We start from the raw sequence: 19,083 nt of genomic DNA on the forward strand, positions 1-19,083 counted from the left end.
GTGCCGGGGTCCTGCAATGACCTCAGCCAATTCCCTTAGTACTCTAGGGTGGAGATCATCCGGACCAGCTGACTTGAATACATCCAGTCCCTCTAGAAGTTCCCTAACTAGTTCCTCACTAACCCTTGGCCTAGGTGTGCCTCCCCTGGGGACTGAGGGGGGTCCAGCAGGGGGGTGACTGTTCCGGTCCCTGCTTAGGAAAATGGAGGCAAAGAAATCGTTAAATATGTTGGCTTTGTCGTCTGGTGTGACAACCAAATTTCCTAACGTGTCCTGCAGGGGCCCCACATTACCCGGAACCTTCTTTTTACCCCTATGTTTTTAAAAAAGGACTTCTTGTTGTCCTTAATCACAGCACCACCAAATTTTCAAGCCATATTTGACAGGTTTGCTGGGCATATTCTGCCTGAAGGGACAGTGACCCCTGAATGCAATGAGCTGCTCATCAACCGTCAGGTGTATTCCTGGAATATACCATTTCCTGAGCTGCTCCACAGATTGTGTCCAAATATCTCTTAAGGCAGCAAGCTTGTCCACAGCTCTCCGTTCCTCATGTGTCAGTTTGTTGTCAAATCTCAGGTAGCTGGTGATTTGACGAAATCATTTTAAACTCATGGTGCCCTGGAAACAAGGACGCCCACTGCATTGCTCCCACAATTCCTCCAGTGTCTTGTGACCACCATGCTATAGCCCACTCAGTATTAGGAGGCCAATGTAGGCTTTCAGGTCTGTTTCGTCCAGCTTTTCCACTCCTTTCTTTTTTCAGGATGGCTATCATTCCACTCCCTGAATCTTCTTTCTGTGTCTCTGTTTCCCTTATGATAACAGTCAGCAGGATATCTTATGAGAGAAACAGGTGGAACGTTTCCATCATGGTGTCTTTTACTTTCTCTTGCTAGCCCAGCAGTTTCATGGACTATGTCTTTGGCTGTTCTCCGATGATGTATTAGCCATGGACTTTTTTTCCCCCCCACTCTGCCATTCCTTCCTCTAAAGGTGTCATCATCTGTAATGTTTTCTGGGGGTGGTGGCAGTGGTTCTGCTCCACGTCCTGCTGTAGTTCTCCTCAGTCTTCCATGGTGGCCCCAGGCTGGTCCTCTTCCCTTTCCCACTGGAAGTGTTGGCATCACTTCTGCTTGTGGCACCAACTCCTCCTTATCTGAGCTGGATGAAGGTTCCATAGACACGTGGTCTTCTTGCTCTGAACAATCTCCCATGTCTGGAACAAAGTCAGCATCCTCACAACCTTAGGATAAGGTTGACCTTAGGATAATGCTGCCATCCCATCCTGTAAGTCCAGGATGGGATGGCAGCATGTATTCAGTGCTGAAGCCTGTCTTGCACAGGTAACCGGGGATGACAGCAACACGTCCACCAATGAAATTTTATCCTAAGGTTGTTTCATAGTTTCATAGTATGAACTACAGAAAAAAAAGATAAAAGTGATTACTGCTGAATGCATATAAATAACAATCAAGGACAAACCTGTCCACCTATGGTGTCACAGAAGCAATTCCACCTTGCCCTATGGCAGCATAGATAGAACCTTCTCCTCCCGGGCACAGAAGCCAGAGATCAGCATCCACCCTTTGCAGGCAAGCTAAATATAGGTGGATGCTGTCTGGAAATCACACATGCAGGGACTTACTGAGAGCAGGTAAAAGGGGTATGGGGCAGGTGTCAAGTCCTTACCATTGAAGGGGATTCCATAGTGTATGCTGTATTGCAGTATGATGATGTTCTATTTATTCTGTCCCTTTGCTCCTTGTCCTCACTTCCAACAAAGGCAGGGCAAACTAGGTTGTATGTTATGTAAAGGGCAGGTGAAGCAGAGTTTTGCCATGAAAAAAGAGAGCAGAGGTGGATTTGGGTGTGACAAAGGGTCGGGGGGGCGGTTTTGGCAAAGGGCATGGTGTTTTGATGACCTTGCAGCCTACAAACAAAGTGGTTAGCAAAAGGGATTACCACATCTTCTGCAAAAGTAGTGGAGGATGGCTATCCATTAGTTACCATGGATACCTGAAGTAGACATGAATGACGTGTGAATGAATGCTGACCTTTCAGATGCATCTACCCAAAGAGGCCAAACAGGTCTAAGCTTGTCATTAATACAGAAATTGCACTGGGGTAACAACTTACTTCAATGTGTTAACATGGGCTTGGGGTAAGTTGTTACCCCATATGGAAAAACACATTCATGCCTGGGGTAACATGTTACCCTGGGCAGTTTTTCATCCACAGAGAGCAAACCATTCATGTAAGCTGGCTGTTTCTTTGGGGATATTTTGCACTGGGGTGCTAGTGACAATGTCCTAAAAAGAAAAAGTTTTAGATTTAATTAACTTTAAGATACTACAGAAAATATGTGTCTGGGGTAGGAAATTACCCCATGGGAACGTATGAAGGTTAAATGAAAAGGGTATCAAAGCTGAAATCACTGAATAAGCAAAGCAACAAACCAAGTCAGAAATGAAAGGAGCAGCTGTATGACGTGAAGTCGGGAAAGCAAGAAAATGAAATTTGAATGTAAATGCTCATTACAATGAGAAGCCAGTGGAATGGCTAGCTGGACAGGCACAGCATGACTGAAATAATAGACAAGGAAGGATTTGTCAGTGTAAATTTGGACAAACCAAAAAGGGCAGCAGTTAGTATTGAAAGATCAAGAGGAACTTGTTACAGTAGTGAAAAAAGAGATGATGAAGTTATGGACAAAATTATTTGGTTGTCAAGGCAGAGAGGATGAATTTTAGAAATATTATGGAAGAAAAAAAAGAGGGACTTCCAAAACCCAGATGTGGGGAGAGAAGAAGAGAGAGAAAAAAATGCTTTCTTGGTCTTTTTGCTCTTTACAATAAAACCTGCAAAATCAAAATCAGCTTTTCTATCACATCTTCTGAAGGCTTTCTCCTGGTACAAAGGGAACTCAGACCAGAAACAGACATCACCTTTTGCCATCTTTGTGCCACCATAAAATTTTTTACAGTAGTACATAGCAACAGCAAATAGATGTCCATACCTTTTGTTGTGCCACAATGTGGCCACAACAAAAGGTATAAACTGTGGCAGCCCAGGTTCTTTGGGTAAATGTGGTATCTTTTATTAGACCAACTAAATAGTTGGAAGATTTGTTCTTAGCAAACTTTTGGATACAAATACCCCTTTTTCAGGCATTGGAGAGAATATGCTGTCGCCTGGGTAAATTAGAAGCCAATATGCAAAAATGCAGATCTGTGAAAATGCAGATGTGTGGTAGACAATAGGTGGGGGGGAGCAAAGGAAGAGGGATGTTGATCTGGTGAAAGAATACAGCTAGTAAACTGTAGAGAGTTTACCTGGGGTTACTGAATGGCAGGCAGGTTATAATGTGCCATAAATCCAATATCTATATTTAGTCCATGATTTTTTATATCCAGTAGATCTATGAAGTGAAGTTCATAGGCTTGTCTATGAAAGGTGTTTTGTAAATTCCCTTTGAGACTAAAACTGAGAGATTAGAGAGAACGGTTCTTTTGTGAGAAGTGTCCACCCACCAGTAATTGGATATTTTTGTCTTCAATAGATTTTCAGTGTGCATTCATTCTGGTGCGCAGTTGTTTGGTTTCTCCTGCCTATTTACTATCAGGGTATTTGGTGCACTGGATGATATATATTACATTTCTGGAGCTGCAGGTGTAATATCCAGGAATGGTGATGGTTCTAGTCTGGGGTGGAGTTATTGTAGGAGTGGTGGAGATGTGTTGGTAGGTTTTATATTTCTTATCTTGGCATGGTCTGGATCCATTCAATGTGTGCCATATGCAGTTTGCTTCTGGTAATGAGGTTAGCAAGGTTTGATGCTTGTTTAAAAGCTATGATGGTTGGTTCTGGACAGATGTCTTTGAGAACTGGGTCTTCTAGTATGGGTTGAAATTGTTTGAGGATTTTCCGTATAGGTTCCAGAAAAGGATGGTATGTCATAATTAATGGTGTGCAATTTGTGGGGATTTTCTTTTTGTACAGCAGCAATTCTTCATGTGGTATACAGATGGCTCTTTCAAAAGTGTGATCTGTCACTCTGGAGGGGTGTCCTTGTTGGATGAAAGACCTTTTGAGATTTGCAAGGTGGCAATCGCAGGTATTCTCCTCAGTGCAAATTAGGTGGTATTGAAGAGCTTGGCTGTAAATTACAGCTTTCTTTGTATGTTTAGGGTGATTACTAGTTCTGCGTAGATATGTATGGTGGTCTGTGGGTTTCTTGTATATGGTGGTTGTATTTTACCATTCTGGTTATTGATCATAGTGTCTAAAAAGGAGATGTTGGTGCTGGAGTATTCAAGAGAGAGTCTGATGGAGGGGTGATGATTACTGAATTTATCATGAAAATCAATTAGAGACAGCAGATTTTTGGTCCAAATGATAATGTCATTAATATATCTTAGGTATAGCATGGATTTGTTGGTGCTGTTCTTGCAGAATTCTTCTTCTAGGTGGGCCATACAAAGGGTGGCATATTGTAGTGCCATTTTGGTGCCCAAAAGTTTGCAAAGAACAATTTTTCCAACTATTTAGTTGGTGTAACAAAAGATACAGCATTTACCCAAAGAACCTTGTCTGTCTATGTCCTTAGACCAATACAGCTACAACCAACAACCCTAATAAAATGTACCACTTTATTGCAGTGGATGTCTTTTTGCTTTATGATGGGAGAGCACAGGCATAAAAAGGTAGTTAACCAGGTTAGTCTGAAGGCAGTCAGAAGACAGAGTAGATATACAGCTTCACAGACTAACTAAATAAGATATATGGAGAGAGTACAAGGGCACTAAAGTTCCCTTCAACAAATGCTGTGAAAGGATTTGCAGAAAGCAGAGTATAAGGAGAGAGAAATTAGAATACAAAAGGCAAGTGGGGAAGAGACAGAGAAATTGTGGGTGAGAGGGACAGTGCTGGAAGAGACAAACAAACATTAAACAGAATGCACAGTCCTTGTTTAGACCATATTTAACACAGTCCAGTTTATGGATGATTTCTTGTTTCAGTTTCCCATTCAAACTGATTTTAAATTTTTTAGCCTGAGGTTAGCAATGGAGTTTTCAGGGAAGTTGAAGTGTTCTGCCACAGGCTTTTGTGTCTTATGCAGCTGATGTTGGATCTGTGTTAATTCATTATTACACACTGAGCTCACCCTGTCTATCTGATGTAGACAGCAGACAGGCATTTGAGGCAGGTGATGGCATATATGACATTGGTAGAGTTGCAGGTGAATGAACCTTAGATGTTGTACTCCTTGTTATTAAGTCCAGTGATGATGTGGTCCGTGTTGATGTGGAAACACATCAGGCATTTAGGTCTATTGCAAGGCCTGGTGCCTCGTGGGAACAGAAGTTAACCCGCGTATTGTCTGAGAGACAGTGCTTGAAGTTGTAGGGCTGCCTGTGAGCCAGGACAGGTTTGTTCCTAAAGGCTACCTTGAGACAGTTATCCTTTTCCAGAAGGGATTAGAGGTCACTAATGATGTGTTCAAGCTGTTGTCCTTGTCTCAAGGTTGGTATTGTAACAGGTCAGAAAAAAAGTTTGCGTCTGCCTTTGCTAATTTCAGCGGTTACACTGTTGGGGTTGTATGGTAATTGTAATTGAACAGGAATCCCAGAAGATCTGGTTGTAACATAGAGCTTGGCTGTAGACAACAGATCTAGTGGTGTGTTTAGGATGAAAGCTGATGGCATGAAGATAGATGTGGAGGTCAGTAGATTTCTGATACAATGTGGTGGCAATGTGGCCACTGCAAACTTTCACTGTGGTGTCTGGGAAATGAATCTCCTACATGGAGTATTCTAGAGTTACACTGACAGGGGCTGGAAGTTGGTAAACGTCTTGGCCAGAACTGCTGGCAGTCTCCTGCTGCCCAGTGCAGGCACTCCCAAGGCTTGAGGAGCCCAGTCCTGCATATCTCAAACCTCAGAAGTTCCTGCTTGTCTTTCCTCACTTACAGAGATGCTCCCTGAAATCTACCGGAGTGCCCTATTTCCAGGGTTCCCTATTTCCAGAGACTCACCACAGAGATTGCTAGGGGAGCATCTATAGAAGGGGAGGAACCCTGACTTTCCCCCTTTGCAGAGACACCCCAGAAATCCTGGGGGTATGTCTGGAAGAGAGGAAATCCAGAACACACCAGTGAGATCCTGGGGCTAAGAAATGAGGAAACCTGACTTTCACTCAGTAGTGAAGCCATATAAACAAATTCAAGATTTATATGAGCAGTAATTATTATCTAAGTACACATTAGCTAACACAAAAATGTTTAAAAAGCTATCACCTCAATAAATGGATTAAAAACATTTCAAGTTCTTTTAAATATTTCAATTACAAGATACATTTCATGCAATTCACTCATAAGCTGAAAGTGTATTTGCATACAAACAAAAGGTATCTTACAAAATCCCACAAATAATTTCCTAAATGAGACTATCTAAAAAAACACAGTAGTGTGCTTACCACTGCCTTCTTCAGTTAGACTCATGGCATTAGCACTTTACTATTCATGTGACTGGACAAATGAGCCATGTAGGTGATTAAATTACCACCAGATGGGGTTGTTGCTTCACACATTAAAAAGCCATTGCTAATATGAGATTAAATATCAGCATTAGAAAGTTTCCATTTGCAGTCTCACAACTAAATTATAAACTGGGATAGAAATAGAATGCTAGGAAGGAGTTAATCTAGAGAATGTAAAAATAAAAGTAAAATAAAAAATACAACTAATAATATTATATTTAAAAACTGCCACAACCTCAATGAAAACAATAGATCAATGACTTTAGTTCTTTCAGGAGATGTTTTTCATCCCCACAAATAAATGAACTAGGATGCTTGGCTTTGCAAATACATATTTCAGGATGTCTATTTCACAAATAAACATGCCTCACCCAACCATCCCCACTCTGCAAGAACTAATCCCAGAAACAAGACAGGGAAGCCAAACGAAAGCACTCCCCACCACTACTCTCAAGCATACCACACACACAGATCACAAGAGCAGTGGTGAGAGGGATGAACCCAGGACAGCTTCACCACCTCAGCTTCAAAACTAGTACATATTGAGTAGGTTGCCAGAGTGACATTCCTGGGGACAGCCACACAGAAGTGACAAGGACATAACCTTAGGTGTATCTGTCCAAAAAGCATATGAGCTATAGCACAAGAGAATAAACACATTTGTGTAAGAATATTTCAAAACAGGGATATCATATTTTTATTTATAAGCATTAACACCGTACTGTACATTTTTATGAAGTATTAAAAAAGCACACTGGTATTTTTACTTTAGCTGCCAGAACCTGCCTGTTATCTTATGATAAACTACATCCCCAAGAGACAAGAATGAGAAAGAACTTCTTCACCTATAAAGTTTGAGTATAGGGGTGAACCCCAACAGCTTTTACCAGCCTCTGAAGAATAATTAACTTTTCGACATCTTTAACTACTCTTTAACAGACATACAATGGGTCAAGGGATACCTCTGGAATCCTCATAAGTGAAAGCAAGCCTAATCTGTAGAGGTGCACTGGTATTTCGGTCTATATCGGATTGGAACCAATAAAAGAAAAATCAACATTATTGGCAATCGGCTTTTTTTGGCTGATAATGCCATGGATAAATGCTGCATGCATGCACATAAATGCAGCATGCACACCACCAGGCACTCAGCCCAGCAGCCTGGAGAGCAGCATCTGGCTGGTAAGAGTGGCGAGGGAAGGGTCAGAGGGGAGGGAAGAGGTGGGGGGGACAGATAGAGGACTTCATGGTAAGGGAGAGAGTGGGGCTGGGGCAGGTACTGCCCAGCCAGGGTGGGGTGAGGCCTGGGCCAGAACTGTGAGCGGCTTGTCCAATGGGCACTGGGGGTGTGTGGAATGGGAGCAGCTCCCCACCATGCTGCACCCCCCCCGGGGGAGGCATGGGGCACATGCTCACTGGATTTGTGTGCGGGGCAAGGGCAGGCTGCCCACTGCAGGCTTGGAGCCAGGGGATGCACCAGCCTCTTCTCGGCAGGGGTGGCCTGGGCCAGGACTGCACTTGGGATTGGCAGGGGCAGGGAGGGCAGCACTGGGAGTAGGGGTTATAGGAGGGGGCTACAGCAAATTTTGGGGTGGCTGTAGCCCACACCAAAGCCCCTCCTCTCAGCACTGCCACCACATACCCACCCCCTGCTTGCCCCAAGCACAGCCCCAGCCCAGCCCCACTGCTGGGAAGAGGCTGGCACAGACCCTGGCCTCAAGCCTGCAGTGGACAGCCCACCCTCACCCCATACAAAAATCTGGGGGGCACATGCCCCCCATGCCTCCCCCAGGGGTATGCGCAGCAGCAGGGTGCTGGTCCCACTCCCCACCCCTACATCCCCAGGACGAGCCACCCACAGCTCTGTCCTGCACCCTGCCCTGCCCCAACTGGGGAGCGCCTGCCGCACTCCCTCCCTCATCATGGGGGCCCCAATCTGCCACCCCATGCCACTTCCCCCTGAAATACTTACCAGACATATGCTGCTCTCCAGGCTGCCAGGCTGCATATTGGTTATCAGATCAGTACTGGCTGATATGGCTGGTTAATAATCAGCCATCAATATTGGCCAAAAAAATCTTTATTGGTGCAGACCTACTAACCTGAATGCCCAAAAGATAGTATTGCCATTGATAATATGATACTGTAACAGCTCGGGATCCTAGGGGTGGCCGTGACCTCCCCTAGCGCCCCCTACCGTGCCAAGGTAATATTAAAAGCACCCTCACAATCTCGCCCGCCACGTCTTTGATGTTAACAATGTTTAAGGGAGGCTGCCCTCAGTCCTGTCACGGTGCTCTGATGTATCTCAGTCTTAGTGCTATCTTGGGTGACTCGGTGCACCCTGGCCTTATGGGTTATACGTGGCTCCAACCATCCCTGTACCACGCACCAAGCCTCGCAGATGTACCAGACATTGTTTGGTCGATTTCCCTTTCCGCACCCTCACTGGCGCTCGCTGGCTTGTCTCGCAGCCTGCATCCTCACTGGTGCTCGCTGGCTTGTCTCGCACTGGGGCTTCTCACAACTGCTCGCACTGGGGCTTCTTGCCTTAGGGCTCAGGCGGCCTTGGCCTTACCTGGCCCGCTTCCAATCCTCTGCTCCCCTTTTCAGGGCTGGGGTCAGTGCACTCCTGAATGTTGTGCCCTCTCTGGCACCTGGGTCCCCATGCTACCGTGGAGCCCCTATGAGGCCTCCTCCAACCCCTAATAGCCTCATCCGGTCCTCCAGTGTAACGACAACAACAAACAATAACACAAGCCCCTGGGCTATAACACAAAGTTAAACCTCCTGGCTAAACATCCTCCAACCACACCACCTCTCACCCGTGTAACTCGCGGCTGGTACATTCAGGCCTTATTCTCTTTCCCACCTTCAGGCAGTACTCCTTTTTCCTATCTGCCAGCAGAGAGAGAGAGAGAGAGAGAGCACTCACCACCTCCAATCTGGGTCTTATAGTAGTCAGCCCTGCCCCTTCCGGTCAGCTGACTCACCAGGTGTAGGCCCCTTAGCTCCTCCTGCCTGCCCCTAGCAACCAGCACCTGAGCCCATGCTGCTGCTTTTCAGGTAGCAGGCACCTTAGTGCCCTGCTACAGATACCATATTTAATTTGCAACTAATGCCCAATGTGTTTAGCAAAATTCAAACTTTGCACAAAATATTTGCTGATTAAGCCACAAATTTTAAATCCAAGTTCTGTAATAAACACTAAAAAAGTAGAACGTGCTTGAAACATACACCACTTAAAAGGAGATGACGTACATTTTCTCATGATATTCAGAAACAGACAAGACATACCAGTGATAAAAATTACCTCATTGAGCCAACTTCATTACTTTACTATTGTCAAGTACATTGAGATCAAACTCTGAAAAATTACAAAATGCATTTAAAAATATATTTATTTTCATTTGACCCCAAAACATATTTCATGCAACAAATCTGTAATTTATAAGTACTGTACAGTACTGTACCTGATAAATCTGGCTTGGAACTTTAGAACAGGAGCTATGAATTGCGGAGATATCCCCATTAGAAACTATTATTTGGAGTTTAGCATCTATTTCATTTAGGTGATGAAATTCCATTGGTTCAGGTGTGTACCCTTCTCCAGCTACTAGCCAACCAGATGCATCCTCCTGTAAAAAAAAAAAAAAAGAAAGTAAAACAGTCAGTTCATCTGTCCAAAGGAAGAGGCTTTAAGGCAATCGACATAACATATTCCCCAAAGAAACAATATGTTTAAGAACTAAATAAATTAGGGCTGCACCAATATATATCGATTGGCTATCAGATTGGCACTAATAAAAGAAAAAATGATGTTATCGGCTATCAGCTTTTTTTGGTCGCTGTAGCCAATAATCACGGCCACGTGCCAGAAGCACCCTGGCAAGTGTAGTCCAATCCCCACACCTCACTGCCAGTCTGAGCCTGAGGCAAACTACAGGTCCTGGCAAGCAGCGGGAGCAGGCACCAGGAAAAGTCACAAGGCACTGCCCCCAGCAACAAAGGGAGGGTTACTGGCTCCTGCTGCTGCTGCCGCTGCCATGGCAACATCGCATGTGCAACAGGGGCCTGAGCACCGGAGCTGCCACAGAGACAATGGGCTGTGTGCAGGTAGGGTAAGGCACTGCATGAGGGACGTTCTGCTCTGCCAGGCACTGGGCACCTTTGCAGAAGTGGCTTCTCCCCGGCAGCCACAGGAGCTCAGCTGTGCAGGACCTGCCGGTGCTGAGGCAGTAGCATACTCTGGGGCTTCAAACACGCCCAGCACCACTGTCCACGAGGGTCTGCCCCACCCACCCGTGATGGCAGCATGGACTACATGGGGAACTGTGGGCAAGATCCATGGCAATAAGGTGGTCACTGCATTCTTCATCAAGGGTCAGAGCAAGCAGGAGGCGTGTGTGTGTTATAAATGCAAAACAAAAACAAAAGGTTTATTTTGTCAGTAGTTTAAAATGCCTTGCACTATTACTAAATATCAGCTATCAGACTGGCATCTGCCGATATGGTTGGTTATTCATTGGTTATCAGTATCAGCCAAGAAAATCTTTATCGGTATACCCTTACTATAAATCTAAACCACTGATGATGCATAAGTGTTGACAGTGGGGGGGCATAACTCCATGCCACTGCCACCCCCGCTCCTGCTGGGTGCCATTGATATTATGTTACCATATTTAATTTGCAACATTTAAGCTTTGCATAAAATATTTGCTGATGGAGCCACAAATTTTAGATCCAGCGGTTTAACAGCGTTAGAAGCAGTATAGAAAAAGAATCAAGACAAAATGAGACCCAAATTAGTAAGTGTCCAGCATACAGCTGGATGCAAAAAAGTGTCATCTGGACAGAGGTCCACACCAGTGCTTAGTACTGCTTTATATTGGCCATATAGGCACAGAGTTGGACATAGGGAGCTGCACTGTCCTCCATGACATTAATGTAAATATAAGTGACTTACCCTGGATTTATAGCAACACACTGCTAGCAGCAGGTGGTCCCCACTTTTTTTTTTAAGTAAGGGGATGGGAGAAATAAGGTACAGTGTGTGTGAATTTGAGTGCAGAGAATTCTTCAGCTAACAAATGATTTTTTTCAATAATCCTACAATTTTTGGCATATGGAAATCCAAGTGATTTCAGTAGCACATTGATACTCGAGGATCTTGCAGGACTGGATCCAATAATCCAAACCATTTATAGACAAATGGTACCATAAGAGAAAGAATGGTCCAAGAAATTACAATAATAAGGGAGAGAGTATCTAATTGTAGCATTCATTTTCTACACCAAATAATACATTCCCTGTATGGCATCATGTTGAGTTAAACTTTAAAAGAGCACTGGGTTTTTTTTAAAGAAATTAAATTTAAATGTAATGATTTAAACTAAAAGCAAAGGAGGATTAGTAATGATACGTTAAGACCAATTTGTAGCATACTATTGTAATCCCTTTTAAAAAGCAATTCTCTGCAAAAAAAAAATTAAAATGAAGTACAGTGAGAAAATGATACAGAAGAGTCCTAAATCAGTGTAATACATGCCAGAAATAATAACTTTCAAACCCCCCTTTAGAGACCACACTTCTTTCTGACAAGCTCTCTTTCACAAAACTGAATTCAATACTTGGGTTTTAATATGAATTATGAATGAGAAAATGCATGGAATTAATAACAAGCAGACACAGGTTTCAGAAGTCAGAGATGTCTGAACATTATTCTAGTAAAACCCTAAGGAGAAATTATAAAACCACAGCAAAAATAAACAAAAAACAAACAGAAAATGGATTAGTTGTAACACTTGCTATTCTTTTATAATAATATGTATACGTTAAAAAGCTCCTCAAAAAGTGAAAAGTCAATTATTTAAAGCCTATTCTTCCAAGGATGTATTGTAAAAAGTAAGACAGAAAAAAGTCTCAAAATCATCTTCTGAGGCCAATTAATAAAAACACTTCAAACTACAATCTACTGAACAAATGAAGTTACATATGGAAATGAACTATGCAAGCATAACTTCACTTCCAATCTAAAATCCATGCTTTAATGTCAAGGTTACATATCAAGGTAAGTTCAACACATTTTTATTTTCTGAAGGGCCACCCTGATTGAAGATTTTCATGGAACTGAAACTCCTGTGCTCAGTTCTCCTGCCAGTATGCTTTCAGCTGATTAAACCAGAAAAAACTTCTCCAACTGTGAAGTAAGCACCCAATATTTGGCTCTTAGAACATATCAAACAGATTATATCCTTGTAAATAAGGCAGAGCATGATCTGATAAAGAGCCTCTGAAACATCTTAAATGCTGATAAAAGATGTCTTATGCATTTGTAGATAAAAATGAAAAATGCTTTTTGCATATTTACATTATCAAACAGCACTAACTGAATTACAATACAGGTTTCCCTTGCCAACCACTGGGGTTAGGTTCCTGAAAGTTCCCGTGGTTGGCAAAACCATGATTAGCAAGACAAAAGGCTTCTGCAAAAAATGGCAGGTGGTGGGCTGATGCACAGCCACAGAAAACTGCAGTAGAAGACTGAGGGATTTGATAATAGTCTTCAAATACCTGAAGAAAGATTATAGACAGGGTAGAGATAGGCTTTATTTTATGGCTGCAGGAGACAGGATTAGGAGCAATAGCCTCATGCTGCAGCAAAGAAATTTAGGTTGGAGATGAAGAGAAACTTTGTGACTCTAAGGGTGGTGAAGCATTAGAATACAAAAATACAAATTTTCCAGAGCAAATTGGACAGACACTTGGCTGAGATGGTTTGTCAGGAGCGATCCTAACTTGAACAGGAGTCTGGATTAGATGACCTCATGAAGTCCCTTGAAACTCTTCTTTCCTATAATCTTATATTAATGTTTGAAGAACTGATGAAAAATCACCTAATCCAGTTCAAAACAGTTAAGATTTGTCACAACTCCCTTGATAATTTCATTATGATCTTTGCTATAAAGAAGGAAATGCCCAAATTGGATTATAATTGTAATAAGAGAGTTGGGGCATGCAGCCTGATGGGACTGGGTGGGGGGAGGGGGGAGCAGTGTTACCCCTGTTGTGTGCAGCCCACACTGGTGTGGTCCATGTTATAATGAGGTTGGACACCCCTGGCGTAAAGATGTATATCTTCTTTCAGGATGTGTAGGGTTTTTTTGTTTTGTTTGGTTTTTAAAGAGAATCAACCTTCAAAAAAAAGTTAAAGTTTTGCAGCACTACAAAAATAATATTTGTAGTAATCCAGATCCACCTAAGCATGAAGATTTTAAAAAATTTAAAAAGGGATAAGGTTGTTTTCTGTGGCAGGGTACATTATACACCAGTAGCATTCAACCTAATCTATAGACCAGTGGTGTTCAAACTTGTTGCCCAGCAGGCCAGATGAGCTGTGCCTGGTCTGACCACAGGTCAGATAGTGATTTTGATCCAATGCCTAAGGCCAGTATGGCAGCCATCATCTGGCCATTGGGCAGGGAGTGGGGCAGGGGCAGCCCAGCCCTGCACTGGGAAAAGGGAGTTTCACCACCCTGCTCTGTGGAGAGAGAGGCAGGACACGACCCAGCTCCATGCAGGGGGGAAGGGGGAGTGACCCAGCCCCAACCCAGCTGCCCAGGAAAAAAGTGGCATGGCCCAGACCCAACCTGGCCCCCATGGAAAAGGGGGCATGGCCAAACCTTGTGGAGGGGTGGGAACAGGGCATGGCCCAGCCCCTGGGGAGAAAAGAGGATATAGCCCAACTTCACAGGGGCCCAGCCTCAACCTGGCCTTGCAAGGGGAAGAGAGCACACCCTGGCTCCAACCAAGCGCATGGGGCTTGGGCTTGGGGAATTTGGTGGGGGGAGGGTAACCATATTAATGGCCACCATTCTCCCGCCACCAAATTTCCTTACCCACAGGCCAGATGCAGTGGCTCAAGAGTTTGAGCACTCCTGCTATAGACTACAGAGCACCTGATGAAGTGAACTCGGGTTCATGAAAGCTTATACCAAAAATGTTTTATTTAGTTAGTCTACAAGATGCATATAAATATGGATTCACATGACCAAGTTCTCATTAGGGCCATGTACAGATGTAACACATTGTCCTTCCAGCTCCATCTTCCTGGTCATCTGCACCTTATGTGGGGAGCCCTTGGAGCCTTCTTTGGAATTCTTCTGTCCCACCCTAATATCACCTGCCACGTCTTGATGAAAAAAATATTATGCAAGCAGGAGACTGCCTGTTATATTGGGTATGTTGGGGTCTCGCCTAGGATGGCCTGACCCCTTTTTTCTCTAGCTAGGCCTCCCCATCCAAAATCACCAAACAAGGTTTGACTCCAAGGCTCTAGCTTTTCCTTCCAGTATCTAGAGGCTTGGGGCCCCCTTTTCTGCTCCCTTCCAGAATACAGCACTCCCTAGCCCAGAGGCATAGGTGCCGGCCCCACAGCCAGGGGGTCACAAGTTCAAAACCAGGGTGCAACCCTAAATTCACACCCCACCAGTCCAAACAAAAATATATTTGTGAACCAGGTCTCCCTGGCCTTTTTAGATTGTTGTTCAAGTGCCAGGGTTTGTGTTGCCCCAAACTGCGCCCCTACCGGCACTCAGGCTCTCCACAGCCCTGTTTCACTCTGCACCTCGCTGGCACCGGGGTCTGTGCCCCCAAAAAGCTGCGCCCTCGCTGGCGCCAGGGTTCCCACTCCGGAGTGGGTCCCCAAAAGTGAGGCCTCCTCCGCCCCCCAATAGCCTCACCCCAAATGACTGGTCGTTACTCAATAATCACAAAAAAATAATAACTGCACATGCTCAATCAATGCAGCAGGTCAGCTTACATGAACTTGCTTCGAGTAATAGATTTTCATAGACATTAGGGCTGGAAGGGACCTCGGAAGATCATTGAGTCCAGCCCCCCGCCCAAAGGGCAGGAAGTCAGCTAGAGCCTCGGCTCTACACCGCCAGCTACAGTCCTGGTTGTGGATGCAGCCACCATCTCTCAGGGGCTTCCATAGCTTCCCCCTTCCTGCCGTGCACTGCTCCCCAAACTTCTTCCTGGAGCTCTCAGAGGTGCTGCTTCCCCTTTGGCTGCTGCCCACTTTACTGCCATTTAACCCACAGTTTTTATAGTCCTGCCTCTTCTGGTCAGCTGACTAGCCATCCAGGTTCAGCCTTTAACCCCTACCTCACCAGCCCTCCGTGCCCAGAAAGTTCTGGCCTTAAGGGGGGTGAACCTGTTTCCTCGTGACAGGGTTAGGGTTCCCTGTCACAACAGACATTACATTTTTACAGGTATAAGTGATCAGAAGCCAGTATATACCCGTTCAGTTCATTCACTATCACTATTACTGTCCCTGTCGGTTCCACTGCTGCTGTCATCATCGCTGTCTCCAGCTCCGGCTGCCTTGTTGTCCTCTTCGCTGTCACTGTCCACTCCCCCTCTAGGGGAGGTCTTTGAAGAGCCTGTGCCAAGTGTCCCTTTGCCAATTGGAGTTGCCTGCATCCTCCTCATTCTCTCTTCCTGATTTCTGGTAGCAGGACTGGAGTTCACTCAGACACATTTTAACAGTCTGCCACCTCAAGGTTCATATGTCTGTACATCAGGATGTTCCTAGATTTCTACAGGGCACTCCTGATGCAGGACACAAATGGACTGAAGTGGGCTGACGGTCTCCACTGGTGTTTAGACAGGTGCTAGTATAGCACCACCTCTCTTGTCAACTGTCCGACCCCTGTCACCACTTCACAGAGTTGTTTTACTTTTTTCCACACCCCCTTGGCTTACAAACATAGCCAAATGAGGTGGTTAATGGTTTCTGTGGCACCTTGGCAGGTTGCCCTAGGCAGCTCAGTCTACCTCTGCCCCTCTCTGTGTCTCCATGCTCTCACTGGGAGAGCTCAGTGAGCTATCAGCCAATTCAGGTCTCTGTGGCCTTCTGTAGGTCCTCGTGGAAGATCTGCTCCCACACACCCTGGCAACTATTGCCAGGGAGCAGGTACATGGGTGACAGAATGTCCATGGCTCTCACCGCATCCCATATCTTTCTGTGGTTAGCCATTGTGGCAGGACCTTCATTCTGTAGTCTGTACCAGCTGTGACAGTTGTTCAGGATCTTTGAGAACCATGGTGGGTTCATGATCCATGGTCTTCCATTGGTCAGCATGAACACCCCCCACCCAGTCTCACAAGGTGTTCTCCAAAATATCTTATGAGATAGGCTGTTTTGGACTCTGTGCCTGCTGCCAGCTTACAGATCTGGCTTCTGTACCTTGCCCACAAGTACAAGAGGATATCTGGCATTTCCCTGCCCCCAGTTTGTTTTGTCTTTATACAGGGTCTTCCTCACCACCTTCTCTCATCTGGATCCCCAAAACAGGATGCACATCACTCTCAGATAAGTTAGTACAGCCCATCCAAATAAGATATATGTCTGCAATCTCCCTCAGTGCTGACTCTTTCTCAGGTCATTGTGAGCTACTACACTGCATATATTTAGTTTTCCTCTTCACTCCCACAGCTGAGCTGTGGCTTTCTTTTCTGTTTCCAATTATTCCTGTTTCTCCACCAGCCTTAAATGCCTGGCAAACATCACCAAAAGGGGCCTGTGACAGGAGTATCACTACTGGAGCCTTTCTATTGGTGACTCCGCCCTCCTGTTATGGGCCAACTGCCTGCTTACTCGCCTGCCATGCCTTGATCTTGATTGATTGATTGATGTAATTAGCAGGAAGCTGCCCACTTTACGCGCCCCGGTGCCAGGGGGCACTATCTGTGGCTCCTTTTCCTCCCCTACACCGCAGCCCAAGCCTCGCCAATGGTACTGACGTGGTATTCGACCTGGGCCCTGCTGTGATTCGGCCCTGTCCTTGCCTTCTCTCAGGAGTTTCCCACTGCCCTCCCCCTTGCTCTGGGGCTTCCCACTGCCCCCCTTGCTCTGGGGCTTCTCACTGCCCCCCTTGCTCTGGGGCTTCTGGCTTCTCACAGCCCTCTCTCCAGGGTCCTCACTGCCCCCCTCACTCTGGGGCTTCTCACTGCCCCCTTGCTCTGGGACTGGGGTCAATGCACACCAAATGCTGCGCCCTCTCTGGCTACCGTGGAGCCCCTATGAGGCCTCCTCCAACCCCAATAGCCTCACCTGGTCCTCCAGTCAAAACAGCAAACACAAAAACACAAAGCCCCCGGGCTATAACATAAAAAGCTGAACCGTCCGGCCAATCATTCAATCCCTACTGGGAAATACTCCAACCCATAGCAGCAATCAGGGGATGCTCATGCAGTCAGGCTTCTCCCCTCTGTCCGCACTGGCCGAGCTCCCCCTCCCTTGGCCGCCAGAGGGGAACCGCCCTCCTGGCCTCACGCCTGGGGCTTAAGGGCCAAGGCCCTGCCCCTTCCTGTCAGTTGGCTCCCCACCGGTTGCCCTAGCAACCAACACCTGTGACTCTGGCTACCCTGGTAACTGGCAGCTGAGCCTCCCCCTTCTTGCCACTAGGGGCCTGTCCCAAGCCATTTCTGCTCTCAGGCACAGGGCACCTGAGTGCTCTGTGACAGGGCCCCAAACAGTTAACCCAGAATCCCTCTGTTGCCCCGTCTCACAGCTTGTCACATAAGATTAGCATGGCCCCACCATCTCTGTGGTGTAGTCAGACCAGGTTGCCCTGCATCTCACCTACGTATACATTTCTGGAGGATCTGAGGACTGGTGACAAAAACATCCAGTTCCAGTCATGAGTGGGGGGCAAATTATCACATGGATCCTTTGTGGGAGGTATCTGGAGTACACAAATGTACTGAGAAGTGCTGAGCTATGGTGTCACCAGGGCTTGAAATGCTGTTGACTCTGCTGGGGCCCAGCACAATAAATTACATGGTAAATCATGAGCCTTTTGGCTTTAGGCTAATATTATGCATGGTTTTTACTGTATATACATGTAGGTACAAAAGCGCTGCTTAAAAGTATATTTGTAGAATCCCTTCACTAAAAATGCATCAATTCATCTTATCAGTGTTTTCGGATTTGCCCCTCATTTCCATGTGCTCAGGGAGAGCAGAGTCTAACAGTAAGGTGAGATGTGGGCTGTAGAAGGAAGAAAAATTTGCCAGGCAGAGGGCAAGGGAGGCACCTGACCCCCCTCCCCCTTATTTTCCCTGTTGTAGCAGTGGGAGGGCAATAAATTTGCAGGGACAAATTTGAGGCAAACCTCCAAGTTTATAAACTTCCCATATATAGAACCTAATTATTCAGGGTTGTCTTATATTCAAGTAAATGCAATAGTCCTTGAGGTCTTAAGTCAGAGGATCATCTCTTCCATACAGGGGAAAAAGAGAAATGACCTTCTAGTCTGACCTCCACCATTTTCAGGGGTTAAGAAAAATCCATGCCTACGGGACACTTTCAGAAGATTCTGTTGCTCTGCAAGGCTTTGGGGCACTTGCAGGTACTGGGAATATGGAGAAGGCGACCAAAATGTATTCACTTTCTATCCCAGTTTTCTGCTCAAAGCAGAGATGTGGGGTGGAAAATTTTCCAGTGCTTTATTTTTCCATGGGAAATTTTCCATT

General features: G+C 45.4%; 1 protein-coding gene across 5 annotated transcripts in view; it reads right to left on the reverse strand.

Moving 5' to 3' along the window:
- The window catches only part of FSIP1 (fibrous sheath interacting protein 1), a 203,002-nt gene that overhangs the window by 141,861 nt on the left and 42,058 nt on the right, over positions 1-19,083 (reverse strand). For all 5 annotated transcript variants that reach the window (XM_019518978.1, XM_019518981.1, XM_019518977.1 and 2 more), the window contains one exon: positions 10,014-10,178. In XM_019518978.1, the coding sequence (XP_019374523.1) occupies positions 10,014-10,178 (165 nt within the window). The remainder of the gene's footprint in view (positions 1-10,013; positions 10,179-19,083) is intronic.

This window comes from Gavialis gangeticus, unplaced genomic scaffold (genome assembly GCF_001723915.1).
Source record: "Gavialis gangeticus isolate Ggan-Ray unplaced genomic scaffold, GavGan_comp1, whole genome shotgun sequence".
Lineage (NCBI taxonomy): Eukaryota > Metazoa > Chordata > Crocodylia > Gavialidae > Gavialis > Gavialis gangeticus.